The sequence below is a fragment of the Oreochromis niloticus genome, linkage group LG13 (genome assembly GCF_001858045.2).
Source record: "Oreochromis niloticus isolate F11D_XX linkage group LG13, O_niloticus_UMD_NMBU, whole genome shotgun sequence".
In the NCBI taxonomy this organism is placed as follows: Eukaryota; Metazoa; Chordata; class Actinopteri; order Cichliformes; family Cichlidae; genus Oreochromis; species Oreochromis niloticus.
Window position 1 is genome coordinate 31,954,600 of NC_031978.2, and position 13,665 is coordinate 31,968,264.

At 43.6% G+C, this 13,665-nt stretch overlaps 1 protein-coding gene across 2 annotated transcripts in view; it reads left to right on the forward strand.

Annotated features, from left to right (window-relative positions):
- Positions 1–829: 829 nt before the first annotated feature.
- pdzd8 (PDZ domain containing 8) overlaps positions 830–13,665 on the forward strand; it is a 41,714-nt gene continuing 28,878 nt past the window's right edge. The window contains exons 1-2 of one of the 2 annotated variants that reach the window (XM_003454989.5): positions 840–2,177; positions 10,858–10,983. In XM_003454989.5, coding sequence (XP_003455037.1) covers positions 1,297–2,177; positions 10,858–10,983 — 1,007 coding nt within the window. In that variant the 5' untranslated portion in view covers positions 840–1,296. Of the gene's footprint in view, positions 2,178–10,857; positions 10,984–13,665 lie in introns of both variants that reach the window. The other variant, XM_019366871.2, reaches the window with a different exon arrangement.

Sequence of the window (13,665 nt, forward strand, 5' to 3'; positions counted from 1 at the left end):
TTTCAATGTCCTAAATATAAATATGGGTTCATCTGACTGTATTTTTAAGCGCTGGAAATTCCATATTATTTACTTGAGGACTTAAAAAGATGTAAGGGCTCAAAAAGGGCTGCACCAGAAAAAATATGCATATTAAAAATGCCAAATTTTTACACACTGATTTGTAATTCATTTGTTCAGGTACCTCTGACAGGCGATGGTACGGTAGCAAATTTTACATGACTTTGTTAAATATACAGTTATTGAACAGAAATGAGCTGAATCTGAGGGGGTCGGTGTTTTTTCCACATTTCAGCGTTTTGGTCCTAAAACTAAATTATATCCTGTGACTTCCATACTCCATCTGGACTGTGGGATACACTGATAAATCAAAGATTTCTCTTTGTTTGGCTGGATCCAGTGGATCTGTCATTCCCTCTGTGGTTACTGCCGACCCCACAGCTTGATGCTGCCACCACCTTGCTCCACCTGTGTCATAGTGTTAGACAAACGATGTGCAATGCCTCATCTTCTTTTCATCATACCTGTCTTCATGTGTTGTCTTGAATGGTTCATTTGAAAAAAAAAAAAAAAAAAAAAAATAAAAAGTGCAAAACAGTGAGAAAGACACCAGTGTCCCCTGCTGGATTGTTCAGGAAACAACATGCCAGACAGTCTTCCCCTTTTATTCGGTTTTCGTTAAGTTCACGGTTTTTAGTTTGTGCTTTTTGTTTTTTCACACAAAGAGGAAATAACATAACTGTTTATTTTTTCCCGGATTTCTATATTTGTACATTCTACATGTATATTTTTCTTTTTAAAAAAAATAATAATACTGTTCATCATATGTATACAGTGCTGCAGAAACTGTGCACCTCACCCCCCTTTCTTCTCCCACATCTGAGTTGGAGATGCATTTGTACATCTGTATGGTGACAATAAAGGCATTCTCTTCTATTCTATTCGCACTGAATACATTTGCATGTAACACTAAAAACATGAAGAATAAACATGAATATTTAGAAGAAGCGCTGGTTTTCGGTAACATGGCAGCCATATGTCCAAAGGAAACCCGCGTTTACAAAGAGGGCCGCGGACCCCGGTGACTCCAGTCAACAGGTTTCGCAGTCCGCTTGAACGCATCAAAACCTGCTTTCGTCATCACGCACAGTCACGTAACCCATTCGTCCAATCAGGTGAGAAGCTAAGAGGAGCTCCGGAAAGAAGCCGATGATATGGCAGCTTTGAGAGCGCCCAGGTAGAACTCTCTTCGTGTTATCAAAACACTTTGAGTCGATATCAGGGCGCGTGCTCGACATGATTTACTTAATACTCGTTTCCGCGGCTTTCGGAGCAGTCGTTACTCTGATAGTGCAGTTCCTGCTGATATACCGGAGGAGCCCTGAGCCCGTAGGCAGGACAGTGCAGTATGTCAAAGTAGTGCCCGGTAACGCGCTGAAGGATTACTTTAATAGCCATCATGCCGAAGCAGGCCAGCAGCAGGACAGCACGACATGTACCGCATCTAAGCAGCCAGAGGCCGCCTCTACACGGCAGCAGGAAGCAGCCGTCACCGGCGGCGGCCCGAAACAACAGCCGCCACCGCCTTCCCAAAGCGAGCCCATCGATGCAGGAAAAGCCGAAACGTGCCATTTCCTAAACGCTATCTTTCTGTTCCTATTCCGGGAGCTCAGAGACACTCCCGTCGTCAGACACTGGCTCACCAAAAAGATTAAGGTGGAGTTTGAGGAGCTGCTGCAGACCAAGACAGCTGGTCGGCTCCTGGAGGGACTCAGTCTGAAAGATTTCTCTCTGGGGAATTCGCTGCCGGTTTTTAAAACCGCCAAACTGATGAAGCCGGTGCATGTGAACGAGGACGGGATGCCCGAAGAGCTCAACTTCGAGGTGGACATCGAGTACAATGGCGGCTTCCACCTCGCCATCGACGTCGAGCTGGTGTTCGGAAAGTCTGCTTACCTGTTCGTTAAGATGAGGCGCGTGGTGGGCAGGCTAAGGCTGCAGTTCACGCGCGTGCCCTTCTCCCACTGGTCCTTCTCCTTCCTCGAGGATCCGCTGGTGGATTTTGAGGTGAAGTCCCAGTTTGAAGGAAGGCCACTGCCTCAGCTCACCTCCATCATAGTCAACCAGCTGAAGCGGGTCATCAAGAAGAAGCACACGTTACCCAACTACAAAATCAGGTAAGGTCCAGAACGCAGTGATCCCCAACAACCGGCCCAGAACCAGCAGAATAAAGCGTGCTAAGAATGTTAGCCATGAAATGTTAAAGAAGGACGACCAAACTAAGAAATAAAATGACCCTGAAGAGCCCCCAGACCCCAGACCCCCACAACTAGACTCCAGACAACAACAAACAGGTGTAAAAGACCAAAAACAGAAAGGACTGCACAAAGACTCTCAGTAATAGAAAGTGCTCACAAAACACACAAATGAACCCAACGAGACACAATATTATGACTTGAAAGATAAAAAGTAATCAGGAAACTGACAAAATGACAGTAAACGTGCACATTAAGGCGCTCAGAGTGGATGCTTGGTATACGGTGCTGTGGGTTACACACCTGGGCAACGACCCCCCTGTCTAGTAATCCGTCTGTGGCTGTCGGCTCATGTCTTTACGTCCACTAGCTTAAAAATTAAGAATGTTATTGCTGGCAGAAGACCTTTCAGACTCTTGGAGAGTATTAAACTCGTAGTATTCTTTATTTTCTGAGCTCTGCTCATGCTTTGAATGTTACTTTCTTTCCAGTTCTTCTTTTAAGCAGTGAGAAGCTTTCAGCTCTGTTCAAGAGAGGAATTTCCACTGTTCCCTTTTTCTTTCTTCTGTATTGCACTCTTCAAGAACAAATGTCACAAAGTGCTTTACAATCCAAAGGTAGATGGAAAATCAGACTCAATCAAAGCAAGCCTGCACAGGTGGGTCCTAAGCTTCCAGTGTCCAGTCCAGTGGAAGCGAGTTCCACAACTTGGGAAAGACGACCTTAAAAAACGGCATCTGGACCTAGGTGCTGCCAATCAGCTGACCTCAGAGACCTAATATTTATGACTTGCTCGACCTCAAGAAACTGATAAAAAAGTAAATGTACTAAAATATTTTACTCTTCAACACTTGTACTTGGTGCGTGTCTCTCCTCAGCTCTCAGTTTCACCGTGTAGAACAGAGGCAGGTTCGATAACATCAGGCATGCTGATGACAACTAGATTACATTAAATGTTTCTCTATTGTGTTGATATGCAAAGTCCACTCATGCTCTTCCTTCACACGTTGCTTTTCCCTGTTGTCACTGTTTGCATTAATGACAGGATGTTAAGAAACTGAAAGTGTTTCCTGGAGATTGCAGGCAGATGTGTCAGTACTGCTTTCTGTCATTATCGAGATGCTGCTGGTGTTTTGTTGACAGCTGATCAGGCTGTGATTGGAGCCCTAAATGAAGTTTTTTTTTGTCGTAGATTTTTTTTTTTTTTTTTTAAAACCATGTGCTGCTTTCTAGAAAAACTTTCAGACTGTGTGTCACAGTAACAAAGTGACGTCATCATCTTTTGAGGATATGGAGGTCGCTGCAGGACAGTGTCTGTACTTTTAGCATTGCTTCACTTTCATTGATATTTTTTTATTGAGAGATTGCACTGACACTCGCTGAGCTGAGCTAACGCTGCTCTTCTGCTATCACGTGCATTTTGCTTCAAATTTCATTAATATAGGACTCAAAGTCGATCATCTCGGGACACTTGTGTTGCGTTACTGTATTAGCAGTAGTACTAATGCAAGAACATCATGTGCACTGTTAACCTGAGTTTCCGACCCCAGAGTTTAGATCAGGGGTGGGGGGCTCCAGGCTTAAGGGCCGCTGTCTTGCAGCTTCCTGGGTCCACACACCTGAATCACATGATGAGTTCATTACCAGGTGACATGCTGAGGAGGTCATTTAGCCATTTAAAGCAGCTGTGTTGGATCATCATCTAAAACCTGCAGGACACCGGGCCTCGAGGCCTGGAGCTCCCCACTCGTGTTTTAGATGGATCTGAACGTGGATGTTAGCCTAGCCATCGTTACTATGGAAACATGAGACTACCACTACCAGTGTTTAGCCAGTTCTGAACTGGTTCCCTTTGAGCACCGGCCCATATTTCAGCTTCAGTTTGAGAAGCAGATGTTATATCATTACAGAGCAGGAGATTCTTCTTCTAATCATAGTCACTGACTGTAAATGTCCACACAGCCAGCTCTACATCACACACTTAGACATCCTCTGTGTGAATGAAGCTCCTGCCATCTGGAGCTGAACTGCTATCCCTCTGGAATGGTTGCCACTTGCATCTTGATCTGATGATAATGATCGTTTTGTTGCATGCACTGCTCCTGGATGGAAGCATCTGCATTGGTTTTACATGTTTACTCGCATTTGGGAGCCAAATTCTTCGCTCTAAGTTTTTCCCAGTACGTGAGTCACATTTCAGATCCCTTTCTTCCCACTTGGAGCTTCTATAACTTCTGTTTTCAGTGTTAATAACGATTCATGTTGTATGTAAGGATGATTTAATCCTCCTCATAAATGTTTAATAGTAATTAGTTATGTGTACCTGGGACTGGTGTCTAAATTAGTACCAAACTCCAGACAAAGGATGCTGCTGTCGCTTCTGTGACATCAGTTCATTTTCATTTTGACAACAGACATTTCCAAAATCCTAACTGCCCCCAGTTTCCATTTTTAACCTTGTTTTATTATCTATAGTTTGGCCTTACCTTCTGACACATGCATTGTTAGCCCGAGGCTGTGAGTCTGTGCTTGGCCTCAGGTATGGGCAGCTTGCTGTACTTCTCGGGCACAGCGAGGGAGTTGGCTGCTTGGCCTCCAGTGTCTTTCCCCATGGAGGGTACTGCTCCTGGCTTCGCTCATCTTGTAGCTGAGCATCTAAGTGACTGCTGCTGTGGTGTTGATCGGTTGGTTTCAGTGATGGTCGCAGTAGGTATTGTCTGCAATACTGCATTTACTAGTACACCTTCAGAGGATACTTCACGTAGCCTTGGTAATGAGCCACAGAGGGTTCCAGCTTAGCCGTCATCCTGTTAAGATAATTCCCCGTATTTTAAGTCTTAACATTAGCATGAGAATGGGGATGCTACAATCCTGCCTGGCTGTGAATGGCTGTGATTTAAAACAGAGCCACAGATTAGCTTTATTAGCCTGAGAGAAATGACAGCTCTGCATTATTAAAAATCATCTTGGACAGTTTGACCTGATAAAACAATGGAAGCTTTATACAGGTAAACTTAACAGTGCATTTTAAAAATCAGTTTTCATGTCGGTGTTTGTGTTGGGTGCATGATAAGAGTCAAAATAGGACACGCTCGGTCACGCAGGCTCTGTGGAGCAGCGACAGAAACAGAAGAACGGGAAGTGGAGCGACTGTGTCATTGAGAAAGAGAAACTCGGGTCAGTGGTTCATAATTTCACTGTGGTTTCTTATCAAGTCAGAGCAGACGTGGTAGGTAGCAGAGCTGCTGCTGCTGGGCGTTCCTACAGTCCAGCTGTCAGACTGACAAAATTAACCATGTCTGATGAAGGCGGGGCTTGTTCCACTCTGAGCGATGTGCTGGAGTGTAGCGGTGACACTCTCACAGCAGCATGATTTCCTCTTTGACTCGTGTGTGTGTGTGTGTGTGTGTGTGTGTGTGTGTGTGTGTGTGTGTGTCCCATTCATTTAATAACACTGTGTAAAGGTTGCATAGTAGTGTTTGACTACTTCGCAGCTATGGTGATCTTGTAGTGATACCCATGAGGCATTTCTCCAGCAGCTTCATCAGAAACTGTCACTTTTCTTCCTCTACAATATTTATGAACAGGCCTGTTTTAAAATGCAGGCGGTGACTAGTTAATATTTCACAGTGGACAGTCTGTTTTTTAATGTAGTCTTTATTTTAGCATAACTACTTTCTCCATATTTCATGTTTAATGTTTCCATAAGTAATGAAATGATTTAGCTGTTGAGTTGTTTGCTTTACTCTAAAATAGATTCTGGCTTCATGGTCTCTAATCAATGATCTAAATAAGGGTCATTCATTACATGAAGCAGCTTTCAGCGCCTGTTGTGATTTGGCAAAATATAAATAACATGAAACTGAATGAACTGAGCTTATGTGAACAAACAAACGTATGCATACAGCCACGCAGTAGAACATCACGTATCAGGAGGTGCTGGGACGACTTCCCCTTGTTTCTTTGCAGAGCTCTCAGTCTAAGAAGCGCTGGGTGTGCTGTGGTGGCATCAGGGATGTTCATGTTACACAGGTGTTAAAATCCTATTTGTTGAGCCGCTGACATGCTGTGCTGAGTGCGGAGGAGAGTACTGCAGCAAACACAGCTAATGCATGTGAGCTTGCATCACCACAGTCGTGCAGAGTGAGTGTGATGAGATGATGTAATGAAGACTGGACTTCGGGATTTGCCGAGTAGCACAGATGGGAGTTGGGGGGGGTGTTGGAGCTGTTGCCCAGCCATCATACAGCTCTCACTGTAAACTGTTATATCACTAATGCATTAAGCAGTGGATAAGAATGGCTCCTATAACTTTTATTGGCAATCATAGTGAAATGTGGTTTGAGGCTAACAGCTGCTTCTCCAAAGAGTCCTGAGCCCAGCACATGGATCAGTCCTTCACCTGCTGGCTCTGGGTTAGGTGGTCTGTCAGCTAATCCAGAGCCCCAGAGAACAAAAAATGTCCGAGCTGGAGGAGCTGGGTCTCTTTGCAGTACGAGATCCTGTCAGGAGGGAGGGGGGGGGGCGAGCTGATACAAATCAGGGGCAGGAGCTCGCAGGCTAATGGTGGCTAACTTCAAGGTTTTCAGACTGAACAGGTGTAGCTGTGTGGCTAACATAGCTTTGACACACAAGCAGTGCTTATGTCCCAAACCACAATCATAGTGCAACAAGCTGGTGTCTCCTTCATTTCTGTGAGGTTGAATGAAAAGCACGACATGGCGTTGTGCTGGTGAGTAAAGCACCAGCGTCCACTGTGAGGCACGTCTGTGCTAAGAGACGCGCTGTCGTTACAGCATCAGTGTGTTTCAGGGTTTGTTTTCATTCATGTCTGTGTAAATGTGGCGCTGCCACATGTGCTAAGAACACTCATCTCTATATCACCCAAAGCAGATTTAATCTGACGCTGTCACAGTTTGTAGCCTTCTAATACATATAAATATTTACAACCTAAAAACAATGTTTACTGTTTTCAGTTTTGGTTCCAGATGAGGACAAAGGTCAGCTCACCGAGGTCGGAGCAGATGTGCTCTTCAACGTTGTGAGCGGACAGTTTCGTCACTGATGTCCAAGCAAAGACTGAAAAATTGTCTTTAAGGACTTTTATTCTGGAAAAATCCCTCATGGGACGGGAATAAAAACCAGTGGTGATTATACTTTAAGCACTGGTCAGCGGCGACAGTGTGAGCCTAAAGATCCAGATGTTTAACCGTAACATGATCAACATCCACATGTACAACGACAGCTGTGCCGTGATCTGGGCTCTTAGTCACGTGTAAAATAATCATTCGTAGGTTTAGGGGAAAAAACAACTTTAATGATGTTGGATGACAATCGTCAGTCTAATCACAGACGACAGGAGATATGTTCACGCAGACTTTATGATGGGCGGAGCAACGTGATCCTTCATGGACTGATTTACATGTTTAGAATTTATAGGTTTTGTTTGGAGGGAATATTTGACCTTACTGTTTGTTTCAGTATTAATATAGCTTCATTTATTTATTCATTTATTTATTTGAGATGCACCAAATCCCACAAACTTTGTTTGAGATTTTTTTTTTTTTAATGTTTGGTAGAAGACATACTCTGATTTTTAACATATTTGTAGTTTGGTCGAGTGTGACAGTCAAACACTGGAACGGCCTGTAAACACAGAGTGGGGAAAGAAGCCGGTTTCTCTTTGTTTCCCTCCCGCCATTGTGGTTTTTATTTAAATAAATGTTTTTGCTTTTTCTGAACACAGGCTGCTGCTGTTCTTTCTGTATGAGTTTGAGTAAATGCAAAGCTGCTGCATTTGAGCGCACTCTGAGGAGGGTGCATTTGCTCGCAGCTGTAGGACGGTGCTGTCGTCGATGTATTGGTCCAATCGCCCAACCTTAAACTTTAGGTGCACAGCCTCTGTCTGGCTAACACCAAGAAACAGTCTGAATATTAGACGTGTTCAACATGCAGTTGTGTCAGCGTGTAGTACACGGACACCTCACACATGTAGAAACTGGTAACTGTGGCTCCTCTTCAGCTCCTTCAGTCATTGGCTGTCATGAGGAGAAGAATGATCCATTTCCCTGTTGGTGCTTTGTATTCGGAGCACACAGGAGAGGACACTTGTACTGACTGAGCTGTCACTGTAGAGTAACAGATGATGTTTGTAAAACACAGGTGTACCTCCTGGAGATTGAAGTAGTACTGTAGTTTAAAAACAGCTGTTAGCCTTTCTACACTGTTTCTTTTCCTTTGTGCGTGTCACAGCAGCTGAGTGCTGCTGCAGGAACATCTGTGTTACAGACGGATGATAAACTGTCAGAAGAATGACCAAGAACACGCAGGCTGTGTGCAGCGGTGAGCCTGCTTATACTGACTGCTGATTACTGCAACAAGGGATGATAAGTTATAAAGTAAAGGAGTCTGCATGATGTTTGTCATTGTGTTATTTTTCTATTAGAAAAATGGCGCGATATGGCAGCCTCGCCTCTGTCAGTCTGCCCCAGGGCAGCTGTGGCTACAACCGTAGCTGCCTCCACCAGTGCATGAATGTGAGCGTGAATGAATAATGGCATTGTAAAGCGCTTTGGGTGCCTTGAAAAGCGCTATATAAATCCAATCCATTATTAATATTATTATTAGGGCTGCACGATTTTGCATAAAATGAGAATCACGATTTTTTTGCTTAGAATTGAGATCACGATTCTCTCACGATTTTCTTTTCCAATATAAATATTTATTGCACTTATTAACTGCACATCAACTTCGTAACAGTTGAAACTGAACATAAAAAAAAAAAAAAATATAAAAACAATAAATGCCTCACATTTTGTGGTTGCCGCAAAATGTTGTACTGCTTGTAATTCCGTCTCCACCGTTGCTCGACACTGCGTGTATAGAGCAGGTAGTGCAACAATAGAAAAATAGTTGCGGGACGGCACTGTGTAGCCTAGTATTATTATTAATAATTTTTTTTTTTTTTTTTTTTTTACAGTTCACCTGCATGCTTTATGCACCGCTAAGTTCAGATGAGCTGCTCAGAAACCCACTGACAGCTACACTGGCTTACAGTCCAAGGACATGCTGGCAGTAGCTCGGACTACCCTGTAGCCCCTCTGGGAGGGACAGTCAACGTGTGACACAACAGCCAGAATTTGTATCTCTGTGTTTCTCAGCATGTTTGGAGATTTGGGAAGTGAAATGTTGAGACATCTCTGTGAGGACAGACTATGCTGCTATACTGGTGCGACTAGGGATGGGTATTGATAAGATTTTCACGATTCCACTTCCATTTTCGATTTGATTCTTTTTAAAAAAGGAGAACACTAAGGTCGATTAGCTTAGAACTTTGTTTTATATCTTCTCTTTGAACAAGATAGAAATTTAGGAGTAACATGGCCTTACAAACCCAACAGTGAGATCTTAAGAGATCCACAGCCTACGGCTCTTCAATGGGGTGTCACAGGGTTAGTCGTCGAAATAAAAACCTTCATACTCTCGCCACATGAGGCGGGGCGTTGTCGTGCACCAGGAGGAACCCAGGACGGAGACAGAGGATCCAAGGATTTCATACCGAAAGGAGTTGTTCCCTTAAAAACAGAGTAGTGGGCGCCAGTTTGTGGAAGCTGCCACAGTGAGACGGACATTGTGCCTAACCACGCTTTACGTATGTGGCTGGAGAACGGCGGTGTGTAGTACTTAAAACATGGAAGCAAACTTGTAGGTGTTCACATGTCAGATATGTAGACTCAGCAAAAACGCAAGAGCTTAACAACAGAAAGCTTAAAAGTATCCTCAACAACTCACCTCAGTATCATGGGGAGGTGAGCTTACTGACTCACTGACGTTTTACAGCCTCGTCCACAGCAAATCGATGTGGGCGCTCACTGAGAGCCGACACTCACCACAGAGGAACGGTGGCTACAGCTGTTTGTCCTGCAGCTGCGTAGCTGGGATTACACACTGCAATCTGCAGATCTACTGACATCCTGCAGAGAGACTGTACACATTGTAACTAAGTGTTTGTACAGCGTGCTTAGCCTGCAGTACACTTTCATTTCAGAGCCTTGTTTGTGTGCACAGTGTCTGCAGAGGAAATGGAGAGGCCAAAATAAGTGCTGATATTTACAACCAAATGTTTTCCAGATGTCATCATCCTTACTCATGTTGTGTTTCTACATTTTGTTACAATTTAAAAACACAGTAGCAAACAAAAATCCCTGATACATATTTATATGTGTAAGCTACAGCAGGGCTGAGTCCTTGGCCGGGCCTGCCTACCGACTGTCCGCGTTAGAGTACGAGTCGAGGATAGGAAGCCTGCGGTGGTGCACATGCTGAACATCTGCTCCATTTGTCAGATTTGAACAGACTTCTAGCTAGTATTACCGAGCAGCTTAGACCAAAGCTGTACCATAACTGGTGTCATACTAAAATCTTGTTCTTTTCTTTCCTGTCATAACAATATGAAAGACCTGAATGAGCATTCTGTTCACTGATAGAGTGGTAATGCTTGGCACTACTTTTATGGAACCCATTAAAGTTCGCGTTTAAGTATGATGGGAATGTGTGTCCTCTGAGGATGCAGCTAACTGAACGTATGCTGGTTTTATTCCAGGTACAAGCCCTTCTTTCCATTCCAAGTGCAGCCTCTGCACGGTTCAGCCTGTGATTTGGATCTGTCCGTCCACGACAGCCGGCTGGTAGAAGGACGGCTCAAAGTCAGCCTCATTGAATGCAGCAGGTGAGACACTTCATCTCTGTTTGGAGCTTGTCGCACAGCAGCTTTGATCTATAGTTGTATAACTGGGTCCCATGTTTACTAGGGGTGCAACATGTTTACTAGGGGTGCAACGATACACAAAATTCATGGTTTGGTTCGGTATTTTTTCGATAAAAAAAAAATGTTCATGCTTCTTTAATTTGTCATTTATTAAAATTATAAATATATATTTTAACTCAAAAGTACAGTTTTTAAATTTAATGTTGCTGAAACAACAAAATAATAAAAAAAATAAATCTATCTGATGGAGAAATCCCTCATCTTTGGAAAAGAGTTTATTACAGAGAAATGTCTCTTTCCAAAATAAAAGCTATACTATACGCTTCTGGGTTATATTCTCAGCAGCATATTAAACATATCAGGTCCCCATAAGGAGAATGCTGACGGCTGTCTAAATGATTCGGATGCGTGTCATTTGGATGCGTGTCATTTAGATGCGTGCTTGTTGTTTTTGTCTGCTTCCACTTGTCTTTGCACCAGGATGATGTCGGCGTAAATGTGCAGTCATATTCGTTGTGTTCCCACAAGTGCTGTCAGCGTTAATCTGAAATGACGTTAACACCGCAACACGGCAAATCTCCGTTAACGAGCTACCGCTGATCGGCCCGTGCGTGGGGCTGGACGGAGTCAACACGTTAACGAGCAAACTGCACTAACGCACTAGTTCCCACCCATGTAATTGAGCATTGCGTGGCACATCCGACATACTGTTTTACTTTTGTCCATGACGCGCTGACCTTCAGGGTCATACTTCACATGAAGACCAAAAGAGTTCCAAACGCCAGATCTGAATGTGGGTGGGGGAGGTTCAATTTGCCATGTTGCAATGAGCTTAGCTTCTGTGCGCTCAGTGGATCTGCACTCGAAAGTGCAGCCTAGGCGGAGTAGTCGAACGCAGATCCACTGAGCGCTCAACACAGACAGCATCATCAGAAGAAAAGTTGATAAAATAAATTAAAAATGTTGTATTGTTCGATACATATGCGTACCGAATCGAAAGCACTGTATCGAATGGTTCAATATCGATACGAGTATCGTTGCACCCCTAATGTTTGTGCTACATTTTGAATAAAAGTGTCCTTTTGGTCATAAAATGTAACCAAATAAAAAAAGAAAATTATATCAGAACCAAGACATGGGTGGAAAAAAACATGTTTTGACAGCTTGTTTAGTTTGTGTGGAGGGATCAGCTGAGATCAGGAGTATCTGTAACTGACTGTAATCTGTGTGGGAGCTACAGTTCAGGCTGGGTTGTAGGGGGTCAAATGCTCTTTCACTCAATCATGTGTAAATCACTTTATAACTAATGTAATATTTTGTTGTTGAATGACATTGTATCATTCTCCATCAGAATAAAACTAGTGCAATTTTTTTTTTAGTGAGAAACTTACAAATTAAGTGGTATAATTATTTTCCTCCACATCCCAGGGCTGTAGCATGGACATGGTCTGAAAAGTCTGACACGGACCAGAAAACTGTACTTTGCAAATTATGGCACAAACCGGTCCCCACCTCAGACTCAAACACACAAGAATCAGGTGACAGAGTAAGCAGAGAGTTTACAGATGAGAAGCAACAAAGAGCAGTCAGGTGCTCCACGTAAACCTCAGACTCAAATGTTAGAACAGACTTTTCCCCGCAGCACGCCGTGTAATAAACACTCACAAAGAAACAACTTCTGTCTAAAAATGTATCTTTTCATACATCGGTCAAACCTCTCGACGCCCAGCTGAAACACTTCACACAGGCCGAATCACTTTGTGATCTATGTCATCATAGGGATGAGAAACGGGACAAAAGCACATTAAAATACTAACACATGAAATGAATCACAACAGAACTCAAATACATGTTGCTATCTTTTCAACATGGCCATTCTTGTCATGTTAGTAACACCAGTGTGCATTAAAATGTTTAGCTGATTTTATGATTTTGATTATTAAAAAGGGCAGCAGGGTGGAGCAGTGATTAGCGCTGGAGCCGGAGTCTGAGTCCACCACCAGGCCGGGGTGTGGAGCTTCATGTTCTCCCTGTGTTTGCGTGGACTTCCTCCCACAGTCTAAAGACATGCACTCAGTGGGGTTACTCCAAATTGTCCATAGGTGTGAATGGTTGTCTGTGAGAGACTCATTCACACCTGTGGTGTTGTATTAGGAGGTCACGTTGGACCCAGTTCTGTCTAAAGACTGTGCCAGCCCAAATGTGATTGGTCTCTTTCTGCCTGCACTCAGTCCTGACTGTAGGTAATCACAGTACACAGTAGAGTGTGTACGGGTGCTGAACAGCATTATCTCTTTAACAATGGCAGCACAGTGGTGCAGCGGTTGGTGCAGTTGCCTCCTGGGTTTGATTCCACCCTTTGTTGGGCCTCTGTGTGGAGTTTGCATAATCTACCCGGGGGTTCTCCACCGTCCTCCCACCATACAAAGACATGCACTTAGTGCTGGTAGATTAAATGGTTGTGTTTCTGTGACAGTCTGGCGACCTATCCAGGGTGTGACCCCGTGACCCTGTGGAAGTGGAAGAGAAAGTTTTTTTTCTTTTTTTCCAGGTGACCCTACTTGCTAAGGTCACGTAATCAAAGAGCTACATAATGTTGTGCTATCAAATAAAAACGATACATTTAATGCTATGTTGGCCTAA